This window comes from Plecotus auritus (assembly GCF_963455305.1).
Source record: "Plecotus auritus genome assembly, chromosome: 3".
NCBI lineage: Eukaryota > Metazoa > Chordata > Mammalia > Chiroptera > Vespertilionidae > Plecotus > Plecotus auritus.
The window spans coordinates 223903773-223930896 of NC_137772.1; the positions used below are offsets into that span (position 1 = coordinate 223903773).

The window sequence follows — 27124 nt, forward strand, 5'->3', positions numbered from 1 at the left end:
TTCAGGCCCGCTGATACAAGCAGTCAGGTGCTTTTCGGGATCTTATGTTTGTGCTGTTTACTGGATTTTCAAGTTTTGCGATTCGTTGTGACTTCTTTACTCTTAATATTCACTTTCACACCTAGTTTCATATTCACAGTCTTGAGGGGTTTTTGTTTTGTTTTCTCTTAAAGAGGCATCCAAACAGCCTGCTTACTGCCCAGCTGACCCCTCCTGCGGGGCACTGCTCGCCCGGGGTAGTTCCTGCCGGGGGTCTTAATCCAGCATCTAGAAGGGTTCAGGAATCTGGAGAAGGCGCTGTGTGTAAATTAATCAAGAGTCCAGAGATGAAACATAATTTTGGAAGGCATTTTGGGGGCCAGAGAAGACTTAGCTAAAGGAACCAAGTTCTCCTGTCTCTCTGGACCCCTTGCTTTTTATTAACACAAATTGTCCTAAGGCAAGGTAGATATACACATCAAAGGCCAGGGTTTAGTATACAGAATCCATTGTCAGATTGGGGGAAATCGCCTATGGCTGTTCAGGTGTTTGGCCAGTAGGAGGCGCTAACATGTAGATTGAAATGCGCTCCGCTGTCTGTCAGCAAGCAATCGTTTATGCATCCTTTTCAGGTTTGGGGAAATGCCCTCAGCCATTTCCAACAGGCAATAACATAGGTGATTCAGCCCTTGCTGCGTCCCAAGTTCCATCAACCTTTTGATGAAACTCTTGCATTTATGACATGTTGGGATTAGCTTCCAGCAAGTTCCCACTGTTCCCTGGGGATGAGGGTGTGGGGACCCTCCGGGGTCACCTGTATCTCCCTCTCCTTGACAGTCACAGGGAGGGTTTGCTGGGGGTTCACGGCCAAGGGGCTCAACTGAACCCAAGGCAGGTGGGTGCTGCCCAGGGGAGGAGCCCTGCTGAGCCGCACGCAGGAGACGGGGAGAGTCACTGCTGGTCCCCCTGAGGCTCTCTAATGGCCCATCCGTGAGCATCTTCTGCTGCCTCGGTTCCTCCATTTGTAAAGGCAGCTGATAAGGTGCGGACCACACAGAGCAGTTGTGAGGATGAAATAAATCAACAATGGCCCGTGCCCTGCAAATCCGGTAAAAGCTTGATACATAAATGTGGACACGTGTTTGCCACTCTCACTCTCTGCTCTCCGAAGGGATCGACCCCTGGCTCTGAGCCACGTGGGGACTTTTCGTGGGAAGGTGGGGGGAGGATCACATCACCCTCCCCCGCAGCACCCTCGTTAGCCATCTGTCCCTCTGCAAGTCTCCCTGCCCACACCGATCTCCCTCCGCATACCCCTTGTAGCGAGCCCGCACGGCCATGGCATACTCAGCCCCACGTTGGGCGCCTTATATGCGGCACCAGCTCAGCCAGGTGCGGTAACCCTGAGAGGTGGCGGTGAAGGATTGAGAAAAGACAGACGAGAAGAAAGCTGGGTCTGGGTGGGACGCTGCCCTCTGTGATGGAGAGCGAGCGACAGCGCCACGGACTACAAGCTGTGTCTTTATTTTATAGCAGATTCCACGAGGCAAAGTAAGGGCGTGGTCAAGGTGTTCACAACATTCTCGTGGGTTCAATCCTACTCAATTACATGCACCTGAACTCTATCAAGCCCACATCACTCAGGCACGTGGGGCCACAAGTTCGGACCATAGGTTCAAGCTGACAACCACAGCTGTTGGCTATCAATGTGACAGGAGGGCTCTGCCTTCCAAGCTGGGACTTGCACGTGGCCATGAGAAGACTGTGCCCTCTCATTAGTCTGAGGCTTGAACCTGTCCAAACTCTGTAGCCGCTCTCCACACCCCCCTCTCCCAAGGCCTCCTCATGCAGCACCGTTCCCCTCCCCCGCCCCCCCCGCCCCGTCCCCAGCAGGCAGCTCTATTACTCACCACTCTGGTTTCCTGGCTTGAACCCCTCTGACGGTCACTTACAGGATGATCCCCGGTTTCTCTTCCACATTTCCTGCCCGCAGCCCCACAGCCTGACCCAGCCGGTTTCTCGGGAAACCGTCTTACCAGGGACAGCCAGGAGACCTGGGCTCAAGTCTTGACCTTGGACAAGCCCTTGCTTTTCTGGGCTTCAGTTTTGGTTTGTGAAACAAGGTGGAGCGGGTCCTCAGATCCCTCCCGGACCCACAGGTGGGAGGGTGAACCTGGACAAGGTGGAGGCCCGAGGCCTCGGGCCTCTGCTGCCTCATCTCAGGTTTGGCTGCATCAAACCCCAGGTCCATCATCCAGGTCTGAGAGTGAAGGCTGCAGAGAGAGCTAAGGCCTCGGCCCGGACACAGGGGCCGCAGCTCAGGGGATGGGGGGGTGGGGGGCGGGGGGAGGTGGACCTGTGCCAGGCTGGTTAGGGAGGTCTGGGCAGGGCCTGGGCCCCCTCTGAGGTGATTGTGACCAAGCTCTTTAATACCTTGGTATCTCTGAACCTGTTTCCTCATGGCCCCACCTGGCCTAAGGGCCCGAGGCTGTACACCTACTGTGTGCTGGGGCCCGCCAGGTGAGCTCAGCTGTTTCCTATGGTTCCTCCCCCGCCCCCTTGAGGTGGTGGTACTGCTCTTCTCTCCACAGGAAGGGGTGAGCGGCGAGGGTGTCTGCACCCCTCATGCCTGTTCACCCCCAGAAACAGCTCCTAATTCTCCCTCTGAGGGCTCCTGACTGGCAGAGGTGTTGCTGGGGGACGGCAGGGAAGAGAGATGAAGCTGACCGCTGGGCTGGCGAGGGCAGGGGTGGGGGAGGCCCCTGGGGTCTGGGGCCCTCGCTGAGCGCTCAGGCTCTGGAGCAGAAAGGAGCCGGTGGGGTCTCGGCGGGGAGGAAGGAGCAGTGTGTTGTCACAGGGCCACTCGGGGCCAGAGAGGGGCAGCTGGGGGCCGGGCTGGAGGAGGGAGACGCTGGGCCCAGGTCCGGTGATGGGGGCTGGGGATACTCAGGCAGTGAAGGCCACAGACCCACAGGCTGTTCCCATGGACGGGAACGGGGGGGTGGGGGGGCGCGCGCGCAGCCACTGGGCTGAGCAGCTGGGCAGGGGGTGGGTGGTGGTGGGGTGCTCCAGGAGTAAGTGGGGGCTCCGGGGCCCCATTGATCCCAGTAGTGAGGCCCAGTGCTGGTAGTGAGGATCTAAAATCGGGTGGAGTCCTGGGTGCCGAGCAGACACGCCACCTTCCCCAGCTGGTCCCTGAGGGAGGCCAGCACCCACGCCCACAGTGTGTGGTGGGGACCGGGGCGCAGCCGCCAGGTGGCAGGAAGGGCAGTGGGTGGAGAGAGGAACTGGGCTCAGGGGGCAGGGTCATGTCTGGTACAGGCGGCGCTGCAGGGCCTGAGTCAGGGGAAGGGCCGTTCCGAGGCCGGGGCCCCTCCGCACAGCGGGGCCACTCACCTGGGGCCGGACAGGGTCCCCACTACCCACTGCCTTAGGGGGTGCACCCAGGCCCCAGAGAGGGACCAGCACAGACGGAGGGGAGGGAGGGAGACCCGGCCACGGAAGCTTGTTTGCAAGACCAGCCTGTGTGGCCGGAGACCCCTGGTGTCCGCTGCCCACTACCCCTGCCCGTCCACCATCCATCCATCCGTGCCAGGTCCCGCTGGCCTTCCTGCCCGCGGCCCTGGCTTTAGGTGAGACAAATGGCCTGGGCGAGGCACCGATGAGAACTACGGAGGAAAGGGGACCGGGGAAGGGACGGGGGGGGGGGGGGGGGAGGGGAGGGGCACGTGGCCTCACAACCACCCACAGACTCAGCACAAGCCGCTGGCTGGGTCCTGTGACTGCAGAGAGCAGAGCAGAGGTCAGGGCTGGGAGGGTCAGCGTTGGGTCCTCAGAGCCTGACTCTGGGAGGTCACTGGCACCCCGACTCCCAGTGGCAGGCTTCCCCGATGCCAGGGTGAGAGTCCTGCCCCCCTGCCTCCGCCCGCCATGCATCCTGGGAGATGGGTGCAAGTCCACCCACCTCAGCAGCCTCCTAGGTAGGGCCATGGGCTCCCCGTGGGCACTGGGCCAGGTGTGGGCAGGAGGGGCTGCGGACGAATGACATGAGTGGCGACGGACTGCCCGGGCGGTGCCGCAGGACCGTGGGAGCTCACGTGCAACGCCAGGTGTCCCGGCAGAGCAGGTGCTGGGGGCTCGTGGGGGGAGCGGGACTGGGAGGAGCGGGGCTGGCTCTGTCCCCGCGCCCCCAGCGCTCCTCCCTGTCTCTGGACGCCCGAGTCTCTGCTGTCCGGTGAAACCTCGTCTCCAAAGCAGCTCCGACACCTGTTCATACCTGCTCACCCACATCCCCAACAGCCCTTCAAGGCGAAGAAGGCACTCAGAGCAAAGCGCTGCGGGAACACTCCCTTCCCTTCCCGCCCTCTGCCTCCCCAGTTCCCCAGAAACAACGTCTGGCCCTTGGATTGTCAAATCACCTTGTTCCTTACTACGTAAGCACTCACGCCGCTGATTCTCACACACACTGAGGCCCAAGGATAAAGGGCCAGGAATGCAAAGTCTCACACACACACACACACACAGGCACATGCATGGACACACACACACACAGGCACATGCATGGACATACACACACAGGCACATGCATGGACACACACACACGTACACGCAAGCTCACAGAGGCACCCGTGCTGGGGGCTATGAGCCCTGCTCTGCTCAGAAACACCTCCCGGCCAGGCCCTAAAGCTGCGCCCCTGGGAGGTGGGGGTGGGCGGCTGCCAGGCCCCCCGTGAGGACTCGGGTGATGGGAAGGGCAGGGCACACTCAGGAGTGGCCTAAGCAGTCTGACCTGCCGTCCCCCTGAAGAAGGGGAAAAGCCGTGCGCAGAGATTTCTGGCCACGGACCGAGCCAGGCGCCCGCCGGGGCAGGACACCCTGTGGGAGGACCCCTCACGGACACTGCTGGACTGAGCTGCCCTCGATTCCCGCGTGGAAGCCCTCACTCCCACGGGGCTGTTTGGAGACAGGGCCTCCCGACGGCACCTTGACCTTGGACCTTTGGCCTCCGGGACTGGGAGACACTTTGTTGCATTCTGCTGTTTAAGCCTCACCTGTGAGGTCTTGTTATGAGAGCCCCTGGGGCTGGAAAGATGCCACTCCGATCACCTCACTTTCAGCAAGGACACCCCACCCCTACTGTGCGCTCCCCGTTAATGACAGCGGGACATCAGGCCCCCAGCACACGTAAAAAACAGACCCGTGGAGCCTGGCCACTGGGCACACGCCTGGGTTGCAGGTTCAACCCCAGCCCTGGTTGGGGCGTGTGTGGGAGGCAAACAATGGATGTGTCTCTCTCACATTGATGACTCTCTTCCTCCCTCCCTCCCTCCCTCCCTCTCTTTAAAAAAAAAAAAAAAGGAAAAAATATCCTCAGATTAACAAAACAAAACACCAAATCCATTGGCAGTTTTATCATCCTTCAAATGTACATCAACGTCAGAGCCCGTGCGCCCTCCCTCACACACGGTAACTCGTCTCACAAACTTTGGTAAAAAAAAGTTGGCAACACACCTGCTGCGACTGTTTATTCAGAGTCTAATGATCGAGCTTTAAGAAAGATTCACAAAACATTCGGCTGAAACCGTGTTTCGGGTTCATCAAATTTCAGATACATTTCACTGTTCTGAACAATATGTTCTGATGCTGTCTAAAACACAGCCAAGTTATTTTTCTTTATTTATACACATTCTGTAATTTTTAAAAAACAAACATTAAGATAAAAAATATTAACAAAACTACCCAATTACAACTACTATTTCCCCACATACTGAAATGTTTTCCGTGAGTGTATCTTCTTCCCTTATTCATTTTTAATTCTGTACACTCTATCGATTTATAAATGCACTTAGGGAGTTCTCGTCTTATATTTCTCATAGATTCAAACAGCCACACCTTTTCAAAAGATTAGTTTCCTTGGCAACGTAGAAACTTAGGTTTGTTAAAAGCACTCACTGAAATTATTTTTGAATTTATAGATCATACAAAATAAACAATTTACAAGGAGACAGGTGACTTTAAACATTATTTTGAAGTCACCTGACTGTGTGCAAATATAATGAAGCAATCCGTCAATGAGACACCATTTTGGTCTTTTGTTTTTATTTTTTGCTCCATTTCTACTGAGATGTCTGTTGTGGATTTCGTTCTCCAGGCCCAGCTGGCACCAGCTGATTCTGAGCCCCTAGCCCACGGGTTGAACACGCTGAGACCCACACAAGGCTCTCTGTTCTCAGGGGGTGGGAGGGGCCATGTCTCCAGGCCCCCCGCTGTCAGAACTAAAGATTCCAAGAAAATAAAGCGAGGATACGCATGGCCTGGCAAAGAGAGGGCATGTGCAGGAAGTAACACAAAACAGAAATGACAATAAGGCTTCTACATCAAAGGAAACGTGAAGTCAGCGTGTCTAGGACTGCGGGACAAGGTAGAGCGCCACCTGCAGAACGGGCCGTCTGCGCTGCAGTCTGCGGTGCGTCGGTCCCCTAAGGAGGAATTTCTCCAGGAAGCACATGACATCAGCATTAAGAACCATAGCGATCCTAGAGAGAGAGAGCCCGGATGAGAGTTGCAAACACTCGACTCACTTCCTCATTCCCGCCGCCTGGCCTCTGCCTGGGGAGCAGTGTGGAGGGCGGGCAGTGCAGGCCAGGCGAGCCCCCAGAGGCAGGTGTGATGGCGACAGAGGAGCACAGGTGGAGTCTGAACCTGACCTCTGGTTCGCTGAGGGGCACACTCCAGCTCTCTGTGCCTCCACTGCTCACCTCCAGGGTGGGCGTGACTAAGGATGGGGTGCTCATCTGTCACCAGGACTGTCACCGACGTGGCAGGACCAATGGGCTCAGCTACCAAGGGATATGAGCGGCTCTGCATCCCAACCAGACACTCACTCCCAGCAGGGCCTCAGCAGGGGCCTCCAGAATTCTCCAGGGGGCCTGCACCCACCTGGGAACCCTGCAGGCACCAGGGCCCCCACTAGGCCCTACTCCCCGGGGCCATGTCTTACATTCATGACAGAATCCCCTGCAATAACCTGACATGAACAGAAGGTTCAGAGATGAGCCTTTCGCCCAATCAGAGGTGGCCTTCGGTTGTTATACAGGGTGGGCAAAAGGAGGTGTACAGGTGTGTGTATGGAAAGTAATACGATAATCTATACTAATAAAAGAGAAAGATGCAAGTTGACCGTACCTTCGCGACGCCCACCAGCCAATCAGGAGTGAGTATGCAAATTAACCCAACAAAGATGGAAGATTAATTTGCATACGCAGGAACAGAGTGGCCAGGGGCGGGGCTGGACACTTGCGTTGTTGCCATGGCGATGACGCAGGCGTTCCACGCCACCCCAGCTACCCAGGGCCTCTGGGCAGTGTGGGAAGGCGGGGCCGGAGCGGAAAGGCATTGCCAGCAGCCAGGGAAAGGAAGGCCCATTCTGCACGAATCTTTGTGCATCGGGCTTCTAGTCTCTATATATAAAAGCCTAAGCGACCCAATGAACAACTGGTCGACCAGTCGCTACGACACACACTAACTACCAGGGGGCAGATGCTCAACGCAGGAGCTGCCCCCTGGTGGTCAGTGTGCTCCCAGAGCCAACCTCCCGCAGCCCCTCCCCCTGGCCGGCTAACCTCCCGCAGCCCCTCCCCCTGGCCGGCTAACCTCCCGCAGCCCCTCCCCCCACCGGCTAACCTCCCGCGGTCCCTCCCCCTGGCCGGCTAACCTCCCGAGGCCCCTCCCCCAGCCAGCTGGCCCTTCCCCCCACCGGCTAACCTCCCGTGGCCCTGATCAGCCCAATTGCCAGCCAGGCCAAGGGACCCCACCTGTGCATGAATCCGTGCACCGGGCTCTAGTTAATAAATAATAAGACAAGAAAGAACTGTGAGCCCACTCTCCCCCCTGTGCACAAGCTGGCCCACCCGGCCTCACTGAAGGTTAGAACACTCTCTCGAGAGCCAACCTGAAGAACTGTTACCTAAATGACAGGTATTTGCATTGGAAGGAATGTGGGCTTTGAAGAATTTTTACTTACATGGAAATGCTCATAACAAAATGTCATCTAAAAACAGGATTACATATACACAATGTAATCTTTTTTAATTTGGAAAAGATAGGCACAGAATACCTTTTTAAAGATAAAAAGAATGCCATTTTTACTGTCTTCTTAGTATTTCTGTTCCAATGTAGGAAAGGAGTGGCTAAGGACCATGATAATTCCTGTAACAATTCCCCTGGGGTCATAAATTAGAAAATGTAAACAAGCAGGAAATGGTAACTTTTGATTTTTATGACGTCCTGGGTTACACTGCAGCAAACATCGAAATCATGACGTAAAACCTAGTTACTTCCTAGCGACTGAAGAGGGGTCCCAGCCTCATTTCCACAACTACGAGCCCACCCTCCTCCTCAGACCCGTCCTCGCAGCCCCGCTGACCTGGATGGAGGACATGACTCCGTTAGCGAAGACAGACAGCTTCCCGGCGACAGACCTCACGCCCTCCTTCAGCTGCGCCATGTCGGGGGCCGAGGGCAGCACGCTCGAGAGGTTGTAGTTTCCTGCACACAGAGCAGCGCGCTGGTCCCTCGGCCCCACGGCAGCCGCCCAGTGACGGGCCCCGATGACCGAGAGTCGGCGGGTCCCGCCCTCCTGCTTCCCAGGAGCAGCAGGTGTGGGCAGGGCCAGGGCGCTGCATGGGGGTCCCAGCACCAGGCGCCCCCCCTTCATGCATCTATGACCAGCTGCACGACCCCACATAGGAGGGGGTGTGGCCTGGTCTGAACCGTTCTGGTTCAAGCTGGCACGGCCACTGCCAGGCTGGTGTCTCTGCCGAGTCCCTCCCCCTCCGGCCCCTCACACACCGGGCAGGCCAGCACTCAGTACATAACTGGTGGGCACTGGTGGCCAGCATCCCCCCCTCCTTGGGGGAAACCCTCCGCCCTTCCTCCGGGTGGCCTCTCCCCTTGACCCCATCCACCCAAAGGGATGGGCACCTGCCGCAGCCGGGCCCATGGGAGCCGGGCCTGGATCAGGAATGTGAGCGCGAGGAGCCCTTTGCTTGCTCTGGGGCTACCGGTGGGGCTGAGGCACCCCCTCCCTCTCGCAGCTCACGCACAGGCGGGGGAGCCTGCCCGGGAGAATGGGCTCACCAGGGAGTGAGCTGGATGGGTGGGTCTGTCTGAGCCAGAGCCACACCCACTGCAGGCCCCCCAGGACGAGGCCGGCCCTCACCTCTGCTGAGGCCGTGACCGCTGGGCGCGGGGCTGAGGCCTGGCTGCCCCACAGAAGCACCGCGTGTCCCACCACACGGTGAGTGCCCCGCGCTGCCACACCGCGAGCCCACACCGGAGCTGGTGGTGACATCCCACAACTGCAGCAGGGGCTGGAGGGGCTCAGGGGCTGTGAACCCACACCCTGCGGGTCCCCCAGGGCCAAGCCCAGCTACCCCTTGGCTCCACACACGACCATCTCCACCGCCTGCCCCTTAAGTGACAGGAGCAAAACGGAAGGGACAGGATTATCCTTCAGGCGGGGCTTGGGGGACAGGGCTTCTCCTCTCAGCCTCCAGAGACTTTAAAACCCTCCAGGCTCTGCCAGCGCCGCAGCCAAGCCCCGCCCCGGGGTGGCACCTGGACTCCAATCGCTACGCTCACTCACGGCACCGTCTCAGGGTCTCACTGCAGACCAGAGGCTGTGTGAGGTCCGAGCATGAGGGCCAGACCCTCAGCCTCTCCATTGCGCAGAGCGGCGCAGAGGTCAGCGGAGGGGTGCAGAGGTCAGCGGGGTGGCCTCAGGGAAGCACCCCCGCTTACCAACCCGAGCACTGCTTAGAGGCGAGCACGGCTGAGGCAGGAGCGAGGGCCCGGGCCGAGTGCTGGGGCACAGTGACCTCACTGACTACCCCCGTCCCGGTGCCCGGAGGTGCTAACAGTGCCGTCAGCCCGCCCCCGGCCCCGGTCTAACCCTCGCAGCAGAGTGTGGCCAAGCACCGAGCTCTGGTCCGTCGGACACAGGAGGAGTGCCTCACAGGCCGGCACGCCCTGGGCCTCGCTCTTCCTCCTTCCTGCCCGCGGGTGCAGACGAGGGGCCCGCGCTGGCAGGAGGTGAGGAGAGGGGAGAGCATGAACCAGGTGGAAGGGGCCGGTCCCGAGGCAGGGAGCACCGTGCACAGCCCCAGCTGCCTGCCAGGCGGCGAGAGGCGGACTCGCACACTGGGCTCTGCCTGGGCCTCTGTCCCGGCCTCTGTCCCGGCCTCCGTCCCGGCCTCCCCTTGCTCCCTGAAGCCTCAGGAAGAGGATCTGCGCCCGGGCCGGCACTCAGCGCTTCTGGAGCTGTGGCAGCCGCAGCGGGAGGCTCCCTCCTCCCGCCCTGAGGGTGCTGCTCCGGCTCCAAACCTGGGAAAAGTGCCTGCAGCCGGGTGTCTCGCAGTCTCCCTCCCCTGGCACCGGGCGCTGTGCCCCATGTTGTGCCCGGGCTCGGGCTGGAGGGGCGGCCCCGTGGGCTCAGCCACACGATGGGCTCCGGGAAAGGACAGTGCAGGCCCCCGCTCCCCTCTGTCCTCAGAGCACCCACAGTGGGCCTGGGCCGAGGACACCACACGAACTGGCCGGCTGGGGGTCTCTGGGCGGCGAGCACCCAGTGCCCCTCCCCAAGACTGCGGTCCCGCAGGCCAGAGTCTGGGGCGCAGACAGGCCAACGCCAGTGGCCTCTGCTCTCTGAAGCGGGAGCGCCCACAGGTTCCCTCCACACTGGACAGCCTGCTCGCGTGGCCAGCAAAGGGTTTGAGCAAGAACGACGTCTCGGGGAAACTCCAGCAGCCTGAGCCAGAGGCGCACGCTGTGGTGACTGCCAGTGCGGGGTTCGGGACTGACCTGCATGCCAGGGCTCCTTCCGGGTGACCCAGCACCGGCCGTGGGGGCAGGGAGGGACTGGGGAGCCCTCCAAAGGCCGAGCACCCCTCTGCCAGGGTGGTCACCAAAGGAAGTGGCCTTGACAAGGGGCCAGCACACCGGGAGTGGAGATGAGAACAGCGCATGAGCCGTACTGCCCTGCCTGCACCCCATCAGCAACCGGTCAGCAACCAGCCCATCCTGTGGGGGGTCAGGGGGCAGAGCACAGGTGCTCCCAGCCCGGAGGCCCCCCGGCGGCGGCCGAGACCCAGCACCCACCTCGGCTCACCAGGCACTGCGGCTGGAACACACCTGCTCACTGCAGCATAGCTGCTCGGCAGTACCCCCGCCCCCCCACACCGCACCGAGGGCCTGCAACACCCGAGCCCCAACGCAGAAGGCCCCTGGCGCTCGCGCCGCAGACACACAGACACACGGAGACCAGCCCTGCCGCCTCACCTGCCACCTGCTTCCTCTGCTCGTCAAACAGGTCGGCCGAGCTGATGGAGGAGCTTCCCGAGAGCCTCTCCAGCCGCGCCCGGGTTTCAAACTGGACAAGAACAGGGAGAGGAACGTTAGGCCCAAACACACACACACGCAGTTTTACAAAGAGAACCCGGATGGGCTGTCTCTGACTGTCCCCAGGCTCTCCCCCAGGCGGGGACAGCGGTGATCCCAGCACTCAGAGCCACAGAGGCCACCCAGTGTGAGGACACCAGAGGCGAGAGACGGCATCTCTGTTGGGGGACTGCTCCCCCGACCCCCCTCCGCCCACAGGGCCACGCCATGAAGCTGTTCTCCGACACCTGTTATGCTGTGACTGAGCCTGGACGCTGTGGACTTTACAGTAAGGAGGGTTCAGGGCTGGGAAAAGCCTAGTGCACGCGAAATCCTCTGAAAATGCGGCGCGAGTGCTACCGCTACAAAGTGCAACCAGGACATTTTGGAGGAATTCTCTGACAGTCCCAGAAGCCTGCGACACACCCACCCCAGAGCTCTGCGCAGGCACCCAGGCTTCCGAACTAGAAGAAAGCGGAAACCCCTCGGATTCCATTTGCGCTTTATGCTTAGCAAGATTCCACTAAGACAAGCAACGGCCTGAACATAAATACATCCACCCTCCCAAACCCACTCCTACACCCTTCAGTTAACTCTGGGTAGAGATGATTAAGTTACAGGTGTATTGAAACGGCCTGCAGTTTATTCAAGAGATTGAATGGCTCTGGCTGGTTTTTCCCAGTGGTTAGCGTGTCGGCCCTCAGGGTTGTGGGTTCAATTCCCGGTCAAGGGCATGTACCTCGGTTGCAGGTTTGAGCCCGGCTCTGGTCAGGGTGCATAGCGGAGACAAACATCTCTCACATCGAAGTTTCTCTCTCTCTCCCCTTCTCTCTCTCTCCCCCCACTCCCACTCCTTCCCTCCCTTTCACTCTCTCTAAAAATCAATGGAAACAGTACCCTCAGGGGACGATTAAAAAGAAGATTGAACGGATGGCTATTCAGAACACCGAGAATGGAGTAAGAGAAACATGAGACGCAGTCCTACCTTCCGGTTGCCCCCCCCCGCCCCCCCCGCCAGGGCAGCAGGGTGTGGCGAGTAGTCAGAAGTACCTGGGTCTGAGTCCTGGCTCCAGCTCCCCGGGGCCAGGGGCTTCTCGCAGCCTGAGCCCATCTCACTCAGCATCCATCACCTGCTCTCCCCACTCCCAGGCCCCTGCCCTATGGGGCCCACGCAGAACCTTCCGGACACTTACATCAGCATGGTCTTGTCTTCCAAAGTACATATCTGAGGAGATGGCTTTGACGTTGCCAAACTTCTTCTGGGCCTCGTCTGTATTTCCAACTGGCTCATAGTCTGGCTTGCGGCGAGTAGTAGGCCTACAGTTAGAAACAGCCGAAATTGGAGTGACATCAGCAAGACGGCAGAATCGGAGCTTCCCGCCATCCTGCTCCTCCGGACACCGATCTCAGTCCCCCTTGGTGGGGTCGAGTCCAGCAGAGGTGCCAGCGCAGCGCGGGGCCAGAAATCCAAGACGGGGCGCATTGAAGAAGGTGAGAGGAGCAGTTTCACTGCGCCCACACCATCCCTCTCCCAAGACGGCACAGCTCGGCGCCAAGAGGGACCCACTTGACCCACAACTTCTCCCGTGGGGGAGGTAAGAGGGCAGTGAGTGGTGCCTGGTCTCCCGCTGTGTGGGGCACGGCCCCGGGCTGGGAGAGGCTGGCAGTACCGGGTCCTACTGAACACTTGGCAGACTCCACGGGGAGGCCGGCCCTCAGCCTGCTGGGCACTTCATCTGTGGAGCTACCAACTGGCCCACAGGTGCCATCCAATGCTCTGCGCGCTTCACCACACAACCCTCTCCCCACCATGGCTGGCACCCTGCACATGCAGGTGGTGGGTGCCTTTGCAGACAGCCGGTGAGCAGGTGCAGAAAGCCACCTGATGCTGTGGGGATGGGAGGAAGCACATGGACCTGAGCATTTCAGGAAAGCAAACCTAGGGAGGCTCTCAGCCCCCGGCCTGGCTTTGTGGGAGAGAGAGATGTGCCATCTTCAGAATCCACCCCGAAAGGGAGGAAGTGTGGAGTGGTGCATCCACACACAGGGTCTGAGAAAGCCTCCGGATGCCCAGCAGGGCCGACTGGTGAAGGTATTTCTCACCCCAACCCAGCCAGTCATTAACCCTGGAGGAGGCGATGCTTCCTCAATGCAAAGTCAGCAACACAAGACTCCAAGGAACACAAAGTCACAGAAATGCGACACCACAGTAACTGTCCCGTAGCTGCCCCCAAAGAATCGCCTGACAAAGTACTCAAAATGTTGTTTTCAGGAAGCTCGGCAACCTACAAGAACGGACAAGATAGACAACACGATGAATCTGGAACATAATACACGAACAACTGCGAAGTTCAACAGAGACACAGAAATCATAAAACAGAAGCAAACAGAAACTCTAGGGCTGAAGAATACAATGAAGAAAACAAAAACTGCAACAGAGAGCATCAACATCAGACTTAAGCAGCAGAAAGAATGTGTGAACTGAAAGATCATTCATTTGAAATGACCCAGTCAGAGGAGAAAAACAGAATGAAAAAGTGAAGAAAGCCTACATGAATTATGGGATGCTCTTAAGAAAATAACACATTATGGGAGACTGAGAAGAGAGGGAGGAAGAGGCAGAAGCATATTTAAAGAAATAATGGCTAAAAACTCCCCCAGTCTGGAGAGAGACAGGGACATCCAGGTAGATGAAGCTCAGAATCCCCAAACAGATCCAACCCAATAAAACTGTCAGAAGTCAAAGACAAGGAGAATTTTGGAAGCAGCAAGAGCAAAGACACTCGGCACAGACAATGGGGCTCCGGAAGGCTGTCAGTGGGCTGCCCAGCAGAACCCTGGAGGCCAGGAGACAGTGGGATGATGTGAAAGCTGCTAAAGGCTCTGGCTGGGGAGCTCAGCTGGTTAGAGCGTCTTCCTGATGTGCCAAGCTTTCAGGTTCAATCCCCAGTCAGGGCACATACAAGAACCAACCAATGAATGCAGAAATAAATGCAATAAATCCATGTTTTTCTCTCTCTAACATCAATCAATAAGTAATTTTAAAAAAGCAAACAACTGCTGGGGACTCTTTCCCCCTCCCACGCGGGAGTCTGTACTGTTCTTCAATAAACCTCCACCTTGCTATACCACCTACTTTCCATGGATTCATTCTTCGACGCCGACGGACACGGCGTGTCCCAGTCCAAAAATCCCGCATCAGAATGAAGTGTGACATATATTCGGATTATTTAAGCAAAACATAAACATAAAGCTCAAAGCATGTCACAGTGAGCCTGTGAGTAACCACTAGGCAGCCAGCAGGTCAAGAATTACAAACTGGCAGCAATCCAGAGCATCCTTCGGACCACTGCCTTTTTTCCTTCTCACCCTTAGAGATGAACATTTCCATTTCCACTTTGGGGATATAAAGAATAACGCTTGCCCTCGCTAGTGTGGCTCAGTGGACAGAGCATCAGCCTGTGGACTGAAGGATCGTGGTTCAATCCAGGTCAAGGGGAATTACCTTGATTACAGGCTTGGTCCCTGGACCCGGTTAGGGTGCATGCAGGAGGCAACCAATCGATGTGTCTCTCTCACATCAATGTTTCTCTCTCTTTTTCTCTCCCCGTCCCTTCCACTATCTCTAAAAGATCCATGGAAAAAGTATCCTCAGCGAGGATTAACAAACAAACAAACCAAATAACGCTATTCTAAACACAGGGTATATACATAATTTTTTGGTTGTGTATATAGATAGGAGTTGAATTGCTGGGTCAGAAAATGATGCCAGTTTTCCAAACTGGTGTTACCAATGTATTCCCCTATTAAAAGTATGAGAGTTTCTGCTCTTTTATATCTTACTAGAAGCCCGGTGCACAAAATTCATGCACTCGGGGGGGGGGGGTGTCCCTCAGCCCGGCCTGCACCCTCTCGCAGTCCAGGAGTCCTCAGGGGATGTCCGGACTATCGGTCAGACATCCTTAGCGCTGCCGCAGAGGTGGGAGAGGCTCCTGCCACCCCGCCGCTCTTGCCAGCCATGAGCCCGGCTTCTGTGGGAGCGCGCTGACCACAGGGGGCAGCTCCTGCATTGAGTGTCTGCCCCCTGGTGGTCAGTGTGCGTCATAGCGACGGGTCATTCCGTCATTTGGTCGATTTGCATATTAGCCTTTTATTATATAGGACTAGAGGCCTGATACACGACATTTGTGCAAGGGGCTTGGCCCTCGCAACCACTGTGGCTGCCTCAGCCCTCGCAGCCACGGCTTGGTCTGGAAGGTCATCTGGAAGGTTGTCCGGATGGTCGTTCTGCTGTTCGGCCCAGTATAATTAGCATATTACGCTTTTATTATTATAGACTAGTAGTTGGTGTTGCTAAATGTCTTAATAATTTTGACTATTTTTGATTCATATAATAGTACTTTGTTTTAATTTGCATTCCCATGATTACTAATGAAGATAAGCACATTTTTATGCAAGCTCATCAATCTATTAAAGAGCAAGTATGTGCTGAAAAACAACAACAACAACAAACAACCGCTGAAAGAGACCTGGCCACGGGGCTCAGCTGGCTGAGCCATCATCGCATGCACCAAAAGGCTGCCCGTTCAACGCTCAGCAGGGCACATGCTCAAGTTCCGGGCTCGATCCCCAGTAGGGGGCGTGCAGGAGGCAGCCGATGGATGTTTCTCTCTCACATCAATGTTCCTCTCTCTCTAAAAAATCAATTAAAATATTTAAAGAAAAAACAAATAAACACAAAACAAGACACAGCTACAGGCTGCCTTCAGTCTTCAGGATACACACAGGCTGGAAGTTAAGAGACCAAAAGAGAGTAGGGACAGCCATGTTTCTATCAGGAAAAACAGACGTTAAGCCAAAACCTGCAACAAGAGACCAAGGTCACATAATGGTAAGGAGGTCAGGTCAACAAGAGTGATAACAACTGTAAATATATGTGCACCTAACAGGGCTGACAGGAGAGACAGACAGTGTGGCAACAATAACAGACTTCAGTGCCCCACTTTCAACAACGGACACGTCACCCAGACCGAAAACCAGTAAGGGAAATTGCACTTGGACTGTATGTTAGGCCAAATGGACCAACAGGCATGTTCAGGGATCCCATCAAACAGCCACAGAGACGCACTCTGAAGTGCACACAGAACACCCTCCAGGATGCGTCATGTTCGGTCACAGAGCAGGTTGAAATCATATGTGAGGTCTTCACAAATGTCAGAAGACTGGAATCATATGAAGTATCTTTTCCAACCACAATGGTTATGAAAGTAGAAATCAACAACAGCAGGAAAACTGGAAAATTCACTAATATGTGGAAACTAACACATTCCTGAACAGCCACAGGGTCAGAGAAGAAATAAAAAATGTCTTGAAACAAGGGAAAATGGAAACACAGCATACCAACACCATGGGCTGAGCAAACGCAGTCTAAGAGGAAAGCTTACAGCCAACACGCATGCACATGAAAAGGAGGTCAACGTCACTAATCACCTGGGAAGTGCAAATCAAACCACAATGGGGTTTCATCATCAAAACGACAAGAGATGAGCCCTGGCCAGCGCGGCCCAGTAGTTAGAGAACTGGTCTTTCCCACTGGAGGGTCGAGGGTTCGATTCCCTGGGTTGCAGGTTCAATCCCAGCTCCATCGGGCTGCCTGTGGGAGGCAACCAGTCAATGTGTCTCTCTCACATGGATGTTTCTCTCTCTCTCTCCCTCCCTCCCTCCTCTGTTTTCTTCTACTCCCTTCCACCCTCTCTAAAAATCAATGGAAAAAATATCCTCCAGTGAGGATTAACAATGAAACAACAACAAAAAGAAGACAAGAGATGAGAATTGGTGAGGATGGGAGAAAAGGGAACCATTGCACGCTGTTGGTGGGAAACAGTATGACAGTTCCTCAAAAATAACAGAAATATCATATGATCTCGTCATCGTACTCCTGGGTGTATATTTAAAGGGGACGAAGTCAACATCCTGAAGAGTCAGCTGCCATTCCATGTTCACAAAAGCCAAGATGTGGAGACGACCTCAGCGTCTGTCGGGGTGAAAGGGCGGGACATGTGGTGTGTCTGGAATGGGACACGATTCTGCCGTAAACAAGGACACCTTGCCTTTTGTGACAACGTGGGTGAATCTGGAGGGCATTGTGTTAAATGAAATAAACCAGACAAAAAGGACAAATACTGTATGATCTCATTTACAATTGGAATAAAAACTTTTTTAAAAAAGGTCAAGCTCAGAGAAACAGAGTAGAATGGTGGGGGAGGGGTTGGGAAACGAGCAGATGTTGGTCAGAGGTACACATTTTCGTTTACAAGATGAGTAAGTTCTGGGGACCGAATGTGCACATGGGGACTAGAGTTAACGATACTGTAGTGAATACTTGACATTTGCTAGAGTAGAGCTTGTGTTCTCAGCACAAACAAACAAACAAAAACCCCAGCAGAATAGGTTAAAGTAATCTGAGGTGAGGCAAATGTGTGTTATTTATAATGTATACACATGCCATTTTGTTTTTAAAGCCAACAGCAATACTTTGGTAAAAGGATTTCAGGCAACTTTTAAAAAGCCTGAAAATTCTAGTAAAAACAATCGTGCACATCCAAACCACACAACACTTGAAGGAATTTTCCATTTAAAACAGGCCTGTCTCCCGCCTTCAGCCCCGCAGATCACTCAGTACACACCGAGCCCTCCACAACGCACGCAGGGCGCTGCTCCACGTCACGCGGACACAGCGTGAGCAGGCCGAGCGCAGCTCCAGTTACCAGGACAGCCCTGGCTTCACCTGCTGTCCAGCGTGTCGGCAGTGTCACCTTGCACTCCCAGCCTTCCCCGGTTCGGACAATAAACTAAATAGTCCTTCACTCATGATCCCCAAGCTGGAGACAGCTCTTCGGCAGGTGCACGGGTAAACAGGCTCCGCAACGAGAGGAAGGAACCTAACGCGAGTGTCTCCAGGCCCTAAGAACACGGAAGCAAACCAGTCTACACAGGCGGTTACCGCACAACCCCGTTCAAACCATGTTCTGGGACAGGTGAGGCCAGAACACCGGGATGCCAAGAATATTCTCGAAATAGAACAAAATCGTTTACCGTCCTAGAGACTTTCCTTAGACTCCCGGGTCACAGTCCCGCTGTTCTGTGCGCATACCTGTCTGAATAGCCGGTGGTTTTCAGAACCGTGTCGGTCTCTTTGATGCTCTTCTTTTTCCAATAGAAATCTGAACTGTCATCCCAACTAGAAAGAGAACTGCTCCGTAACTCCATCGGCTCGTCGAAGTACCTGGTGAGAAAGAGGAGAACAGTGAGGTGGAGGCCTGCCTCACGGCAATGTCGGGGACAGGGGGACTGCGCCTCTGGGCTCCCTTCGAGTGGCGGGCAGCCATGGGGCCTGACCGTGAACAGGAGCAGACACGAGGCGAGTCATTTTCAAGGACTTTGCTCAACTCGCCCAGCCCCTCCTCCCCGGCTGCAGGAGGTGTGTTCCTGGTGCAGGTGTTGAAACCTCTATTCATCTGGACGGTCAAGGTGCCACGTGAGGGACACGCAATCTGGACAGTCACCTGTACCCGCAGCTGACACCAGTGAGAATAAACCGCGGCGTGTTAAGCTGAGGGGATGTTTGTCACTGCAGCATGAGCTAGCCTATCTGGACGGCACGTGACCGCAGGTTACATGTTTCATTTCCGCTGGGTCTAGTTCTGCCAAGTGAGTCGTCACAACTGCTGCTGCTGGGCCTGGAGAACGGACGGCGTTCGGGGAGCCCCCGCCGGCAACGCCCGCCTGGCGGCCACAGGACAAGGCTGAGTCCTCGCAGTAGCGGCCACTCAGTGTCCACGACGCTCACCGCCTCCCTCCGGACTCAGACACAAAGCGAGGGATCGGACCGCGTGCTGCGGGCGCCCTCCAGCCTGAAGTGGGCGTGAACGGGATCTGGAAGCATCGCAGAGGAGATGGCCTCCAGGTCCACTTACACTTCCCTTAGCTGAGCATCACCGAGCAGGGCAGTGCCCAGAGACCCAGCAGGGCAGTGCCCAGAGACCAGGCAGGGCAGTGCCCAGACCCAGCAGGGCAGTGCCCAGAGACCCAGCAGGGCAGTGCCCAGAGACCCAGCAGGGCAGTGCCCAGAGACCAGGCAGGGCAGTGCCCAGACCCAGCAGGGCAGTGCCCAGAGACCCAGCAGGGCAGTGCCCAGACCCAGACCCAGCAGGGCAGTGCCCAGACCCAGACCCAGCAGGGCAGTACCCAGAGACCCAGCAGGGCAGTGCCCAGACCCAGACCCAGCAGGGCAGTGCCCAGACCCAGACCCAGCAGGGCAGTGCCCAGAGACCCAGCAGGGCAGTGCCCAGACCCAGACCCAGCAGGGCAGTGCCCAGACCCAGCAGGGCAGTGCCCAGAGACCCAGCAGGGCAGTGCCCAGACCCAGACCCAGCAGGGCAGTGCCCAGACCCAGACCCAGCAGGGCAGTGCCCAGAGACCCAGCAGGGCAGTGCCCAGACCCAGACCCAGCAGGGCAGTGCCCAGACCCAGCAGGGCAGTGCCCAGAGACCCAGCAGGGCAGTGCCCAGAGACCAGGCAGGGCAGTGCCCAGACCCAGCAGGGCAGTGCCCAGAGACCCAGCAGGGCAGTGCCCAGAGACCGAGCAGGGCAGTGCCCAGAGACCCAGCAGGGCAGTGCCCAGAGACCGAGCAGGGCAGTGCCCAGAGACCAGGCAGGGCAGTGTCCAGACCGAGCAGGGCAGTGCCCAGAGACCCAGCAGGGCAGTGCCCAGAGACCCAGCAGGGCAGTGCCCAGAGACCCAGCAGGGCAGTGCCCAGAGGCCAAGCGCGAGGGCGGCTCAGCTTTGGGTCCTGTGGAGAGTCTGACCGGAGCAGCAGGGTTTGCGGACAGCACGGAGATCGGGGGGGGTGGGTGGGCGGCAGAGCCTTAAGAAAAGGACTGTGATCCCAGGGCCCCTAACAGCTTCGGGTGGAAAAGCGCAGCCAGCTGCCCACGCCCCCCAAAGCTGGAATTCAAGGTCAGGAGGGAGGCCGACTCCGGCTTAGGTCTCAGGAAAGGGAGGGTGAGGGGAGAGAATGTGGCTTCCAGGCTCTCTGCAGGGAGTCGGGACGGAAGCTCGAGGAAACGAGGTGAGCACTGGCTCTCGGGCCACAGGGAGCCGCTCAGACAGAGACAGACAGACAGACAGCCTGGGCTGTGAGAGGGGCCTGCAATCAGAGGTACATAGAAAACAAACAGGCAGGGTCCCCATTGAGCCAGGACTTGGGCGGGGGGAGAGCTGAGAACAAATACACTCTTTTTCCTGACAAACCATAGAAGAGGGGAGGGATAAACCTGCTGTCTGAGCAGAGGTGAGAGGTACGTGGACAACAGGGAGAAGCAGGGTTTCCGATGGGGTCAGCCTCCTCCTCATTAAGAGCGGATGGCGTCCCGCTCGCCTCTCTCAGGCAGGGAACGTGCAACGTTCGAAGCGCTCGGGCTCCCTGGGAGCTGAGCCCTCGCTGTGCTGTCAGTGGGAGCCCCGAAGCCCCGAACGCGGGCCCTGCTGGGAGGAACAGCACCCATCCCCACGCAGGGAAGGGACCAGACGACGGAGTGACCTGACGTCACGTCAGAGAAGAAGGTCTGGAAGACGCGGCTGCCTGCCGGCAGGAGAGCCCTGTGCCCGAGGCCCCTGTCTGAGAGGCCCGGGAAAGAACTGGCCCGTTCAATGAGGAACTGAGCTGTGAGGGAGGATGCAGGGCGAGCAGACAGTCAGTGCCCGCCCCGGGGTGGCTGATCTGAGCTCGGAAACCCAGGGAGATGGAAGTCTGAATGGACTGACGAGGGGGTGCGGCACAGCCCCCGAGGGTGCTGGGTGGCAGGGGCGCTGGGCAGGGGTGGCTGCCATTTCCAGGCTCTTCACAACTCTGAGGTTGTGAACTTGGATTGTGCAGATCTGATATCACTGTAAGGAAAGAACTCATTTACATAAACCAGAGTGCCGCACCATAGGGGCATCAGATGTTAAGAAAATGACTGAATTATTCAAAAACAGGAGAGAGAAGCCACTCTGCTGGGATCCTACTGATGAGCAAGAGCCGCTACACAGCATTCCATGGGCTGGGCGGGGCTCTCCTCCTACACCCCCACCCCCACCCCCACCCCGGCTCTCTAAGCTCTCGCACAATGCAGGGGCGCGCAGCAACTCATTGCGGGACAGACAGACGTCTGGCCAGGCCCCCAGCTGCCCGCTGGAAGGATGGGCGACAGGACTGTGACTGGCCATTCCTCAGAAACACGACCGCCTCCAAATCTCACCTCTACATCATTAGTGATCTCCTGTTTTGATCTCTAGATCCTAGTGTTCAATGCTTCTTACTTTAAAAAAAAAAGTATTTTTATTGATTTCGGAGAGGAAGGGTGAGGGAGAGAGAGAGAGAAACATCCATGATGAGAGAGAATCACGGATCGGCTGCCTCCTGCACGCCCCACACTGGGGATCGAGCCCACAATCTGGGCATGTGCCCTGACTGGGACTTGAACTGTGACCCTCTGGTTCATAGGTCGACGCTCAACCACTGAGTCACGCCAGCGGGGCTCAATGCCTTTTACTTTAATTTTGCCCTCCCACTCGGTCCTTCTCGACCTTGGAAACCTCCCTTAGCCCTCGCTGAGAGCACCCGAGCGTCATATCTGGGTTACGGCTGCAGACACTGCGCCCCCCTGCGGGCCACGCTGACGTTATAAGGCTGAGCAAATGGTTCTCGTCTCCTCCCTTTGTGCTCAGTATATAATTATACTGTCCGTGTCCTGGACATAATGGAACTCAATAAAAACAAAGAGATGGCTGACCTTATTTTTAATAGAAACAGCACTCGTTCATAATTCATCATATTCAAGTTCTAATGGGCTAATGAATAATTTGGAAGCAATGAGCGCTCTTCGTGGAACTAATCTGCTGGCTTTCCGAAAGCCCCTGTGCGGACCTCAGCTGCCAAGGACTGCCTGCCGGCGCCCTGTCCCACCCGGAGGGCTAGGGAAGGCGGCAGCTCCTCACGATCCTCAAGCACCAAGGTCTGTCTGGCAGGAACCCAGCAAGTGTGGGCCCCATAAAAACACCATCTGCTCCCAGGTTTCAAACCATAAATAATTGTGTCCTGGCAACGAGGGCTTCAGGGCTGGCGCTCAGGCCGAGCTTTGGGTGGAGCCTGTGCAGGGCCGGGTTTCTAGGGCCCTGCCCTTTCCCACGCGGCTACCGAGCAGCAGTGCCCACGGGACCTGAAACAGATTCCCCACTTCCCTGCGCTCTGCTCTGGAGGAGCGGCGAGCGAGCAGGGAAGTCATGCAAAGGTGTGGGGAGCCAGAGGCACGTGCAGAGCCGCGTTCCCAGGTCGGCGGAGCCGCCCGCCCGCCCTCATGAACACAGCTGACATGACCTGACTGCACGCGGCTCAAAGCAAGTTAAACACGTCCTTCACCTTGTAGGAAAGGACTTAAATCCTCTTACGAGGCGTGATCGGGGTGTTGCCTCTAAGCAAGTCGAGCCCCGGTGTGATAACCAGGTCACTCACACAGGCCAACAGGAAGCCGCCGGGTCGCTGAGGTTCTGACTGGGGACACCACTGCGCTAGGCACGTCTGTCTGTCTTCTTCCTCTTTTTTTTTTTTTTTTGGTAAAATATCTGGACTTGAAAGAATTTGAAGCGATGGATAGTACTCTCTAGGAGCTTGGACCGGAGCAGAATGAAACAGAACAAGTGCTACATATGTGAAAACGCTCCAAGCCTGCATGACTGCTCCCCAACTCCACTGCCCCCCCGAGATGGCAGTGGCGGGAACCCCCGCACCGTGAGCACCACCGCTAACGACAGGCCCACATTCGATTTCCCCAAACTGCTCACTTGAAAGTGGCCCTCAATGAGGTCTATTTAAGTGTAACCAAACATTTAGACTGAGTCACATGCTTCTTGAATTGAGTTTCTATGCAGTAACAGCAGGTAAAATAACATTCATAACAGACAAGCACCATTCCAAACGCTCTGTTTGTACGAATGCACTTGACCCTCACACTGCCTGTGAGGCAGATATGGCCAGCGTCTGAACTTACAGATGAAGTGCAGCACAGAGAGGCTAAGGAACGGGGCCAAGGTCACACTGTACTAAGTGGCAGAGTCAGGATTCAAATCCAGGCCGCCGGGTTCCTGGGCCTACACTCACCCCCTCGCTGCTCAGCTGGTGCCCCCTCCAGTAACACCCCAAGTTTATGGGTGCCTTTTTAGCAGGACTGTCCCTGTGCTGGTCAGGTTGTTGGAGGACCTTCACAAGTGAGATGATTCAAGTTCAGACCTGCTCCCCACTCCCGTCCCTGCCCCTGCCCTGCCCCTGCCCCTGCCCCTCCCCCTGTAACTGCTCCTCCCCCTCCCCCTCCCCCTGCCCCTCCCCCTGCCCCTGCAGGCCACTGGAACCTGAACCAGGGCCTCTCCAGGGTCAGCTTCACACCAGTTAGGCAACTGGTCTGATCAGATGGTAGCGCTCAGGGGCAGGGAGCGGCTTTCCCTGGGAGCCTTCAGAGTGCAGCAGCAATTTATTAATAAACACGCACACAGAGAACTTGTTTATGCCCTGTAGACTGGAGACCCCTGAGCTGGCATTCTGAAACAAGAGGTTCAGCTGTGAAATGTCCCAGCTCTGGGAATAAGACTATAACTTAATATGCTCCTTCAGGAGTTTGCACATTTCTCCACTTTCCCATTTTCCTTCCTTATTATCAAACATCTTTTTAAAAATATATATTTTTATTGATTTCAGAGAAGAGGGGAGAGGGAGAGAGAGATAGTAACATGAATGATGAGAGATAATCATTGATTGGCTGCCTCCTTCACGACCCATACTGGGGAGCGAGCCCACAACCCGGGCATGTGCCCTGACCAGGAATCAAACCGTGACCTCCTGTTTCATAGGTCCACACTGAGCCATACGGGCTGGGCCAAACATCTTAATATCAGCAAACATTGCCTTCTTACATATGTTTTCCCAGCTTTTTTCAAAGGACCCCTTGACTCCAGCCAAAGCGTTTAAAAACAGAGAAGTAGCCCAGCCAGGTGTGGCTCAGTGATTGAGCGTCAACCCAGGAACCAGGAGGTCACCGGTTCGATTCCCGGTCAAGGCACATGCCTGGGTTGTGAGCTAGATCCCTAGTAGGGGCCATGCAGAAGGCAGCCGATCAGTAATCACTGCTTTTCCAAACGACGCTTGAAGGGTGATTTAACTCACTACCTGGAGCTGGAGGTGAAATATGAATCATCGCTGTCATCGCCGTACTTTTTCCTTGGTTTTGCTGCGACTGGCGTTTCCTGTTCAATGGTCTGCATATCTGAAGTTGCTGAATGTGAAATGCCACTTGAGAAAACAGAGAATAAAATGGAAAAAAGACACCAGTTAGTTCACAGAGACACTATATTCACCAATGAATGTTTTCATCTATGCTCCCAACAAAAATAGATGGATTGGTGGGGTTAAAAACATGAACAATAAAACTGTTTTGTTGGTATAAGCATTGAAAACTGCTGGACCTTAGTGAGGCCTGTAACCAGCTACACAAATACAGTCACATGCATCGGCTCTGCCTGGGGCATCCACTGAGGGACCAGTCAGCCCTACTTCCTCTTTTCTAAGGATCAGGTTTGGGAGTTTTCATGCTATCAACACCAGCATAAAGCAAACAATCAAAGAAAGGAAGGGAGGCCAAAACCGGTTTGGCTCAGTGAATAGAGTGTCGGCCTGCGGACTGAAGGGTCCCGGGTTCGATTCCGGTCGGGGGTACGTGACTTGGTTGCGGGCACATCCCCAGTGGGAGGTGTGCAGGAGGCAGCTGATCGATGTTTCTCTCTCATCGATGTTTCTAGCTCTCTATCCCTCTCCCTTCCTCTCTGTAAAATATCAATAAAATATATTAAAAAAAAAAAAAAAAAAAAAAAAGGAGGGGCGATGAGAAAATGCTGCTGAAGGTGACAGTAACAGGAAACCCCTGCAGGAGGAGCCGCTGCTTGAATTCTGCCCCGAGAAAGCACGTACCTCCTACAGTTTCCGAAGCCCATGCCGAGCCTCTCCGACTCCACCTTCGTTTTCCCACTCACGTTCATCTTTTCATCTTTCTTCATCTGAATCTCAAGATCCTTATAGGCCAGTCGTAAGGACGAGACACTGCCAAAAACCAAGGGTTCCTTAGGTCAGTGCTCGCTCTGCGTTAAGATAAAATACTGAGCAAAGGAAACACGCCTCTTACACGTCTACCTCTGTGCTTCTCTCCACGACTCACAGTTCTGAAGGCAAGCGGCATTTTTTAAAGTAGATGCTCGAGAAAACTTAAATGAGTTTATAGCCAGTTTTTGGTTGCTGCTGAACTGACATTACTGTCCTGGTTTCTATGACCTATTACCACATAATAATAATTTATATTACCTGTTATGCATAACAATGTACACCAAAATTATTTCCATATAGAATAGTAAAAAGCAGAATTTCTTACTTGGACTGATATACTTCCATATTACACATCAAAAGTAAGAGGTTAATCTCATTGGTTTCCTTTGGTTTAAGATAAAAATACATATAACTTGACTTTACAAATAGATAAATTAAGGAAAAGATGCTTCAATTTACAGAAACGTTCCCTGTTCTCTTTATGTAGTCAGGCTTCTGAAAGCATTTCCAACGGAATAGTCCATCCTCTGCCACAGACTTCCCTGCATTACCGTCAGTCAGAACCCGAGCATCTCCTTTCCAAACGCCTGGTACGACTAAGGCGCCAAAAGGGGCAAAAAGACGGACACGAGCACTGCCCTTACTCTGACTTCGAAAGACGCCATAAATACTTAACTTTTCCTAAAGAAAACTATGCCCACATCAGCAATAACAGGAGTCTGCACATTAGCAATAACAAGAGTCTGCACATTAGCAATAACAAGAGTCTGCACATCAGCAATAACAGGAGTCTGCACATTAGCAATAACAAGAGTCTGTACATTAGCAATAACAAGAGTCTGTACATTAGCAATAACAAGAGTCTGTACATTAGCAATAACAGGAGTCTGTACATGAGCAATAACAGGAGTCTGCACATTAGCAATATAACAAGAGTCTGTACATTAGCAATAACAGGAGTCTGCACATGAGCAATAACAAGAGTCTGTACATGAGCAATAACAAGAGTCTGTACATGAGCAATAACAAGAGTCTGCACATCAGCAATAACAAGAGCCTGTATGTTAGCAATAACAAGAGTCTGCACATCAGCAATAACAAGAGCCTGTATGTTAGCAATAACAAGAGTCTGTATGTTAGCAATAACAAGAGCCTGTATGTTAGCAATAACAAGAGTCTGCACATCAGGAAGAGAGCAACACACTCAGGGCCCTGAAAAGCGGTATGTGTGCCACATCGGGTCTCTGCACGCTCAGCCAGCTCACAGACCTGCAGACGTCACGGATCGCTCCTGAGTGAGTGCCGCGCACACTCCACACCGCACGCTCAGCCAGCTCACAGACCTGTACACGTCACGGATCGCTCCTGAGCTAGTGCCGCGCACACTCCACACCGTGCACATGTGTGTCTGTGCAGGCAGAGTTTCTCGCTAAGGAAAAGAAATCTCGCTCTTACTGGTTCCTTCCCTAAGGAGTCAAGCAGGGCTCCGTTTCGTGTGGAGCTGGCAGATTGCGCTCTTTACT

At 55.3% G+C, this 27124-nt stretch overlaps 1 protein-coding gene across 1 annotated transcript in view; it reads right to left on the reverse strand.

Moving 5' to 3' along the window:
• Positions 1 to 5466: 5466 nt before the first annotated feature.
• The window catches only part of ARFGAP3 (ARF GTPase activating protein 3), a 48185-nt gene continuing 26527 nt past the window's right edge, over positions 5467 to 27124 (reverse strand). The window contains exons 10-16 of the mRNA XM_080659495.1: positions 25473 to 25601; positions 24675 to 24797; positions 18569 to 18700; positions 12609 to 12732; positions 11317 to 11407; positions 8405 to 8526; positions 5467 to 6515 (exon numbers count right to left, since the gene is read on the reverse strand). Coding sequence (XP_080515621.1) covers positions 6498 to 6515; positions 8405 to 8526; positions 11317 to 11407; positions 12609 to 12732; positions 18569 to 18700; positions 24675 to 24797; positions 25473 to 25601 — 739 coding nt within the window. The 3' untranslated portion in view covers positions 5467 to 6497. The remainder of the gene's footprint in view (positions 6516 to 8404; positions 8527 to 11316; positions 11408 to 12608; positions 12733 to 18568; positions 18701 to 24674; positions 24798 to 25472; positions 25602 to 27124) is intronic.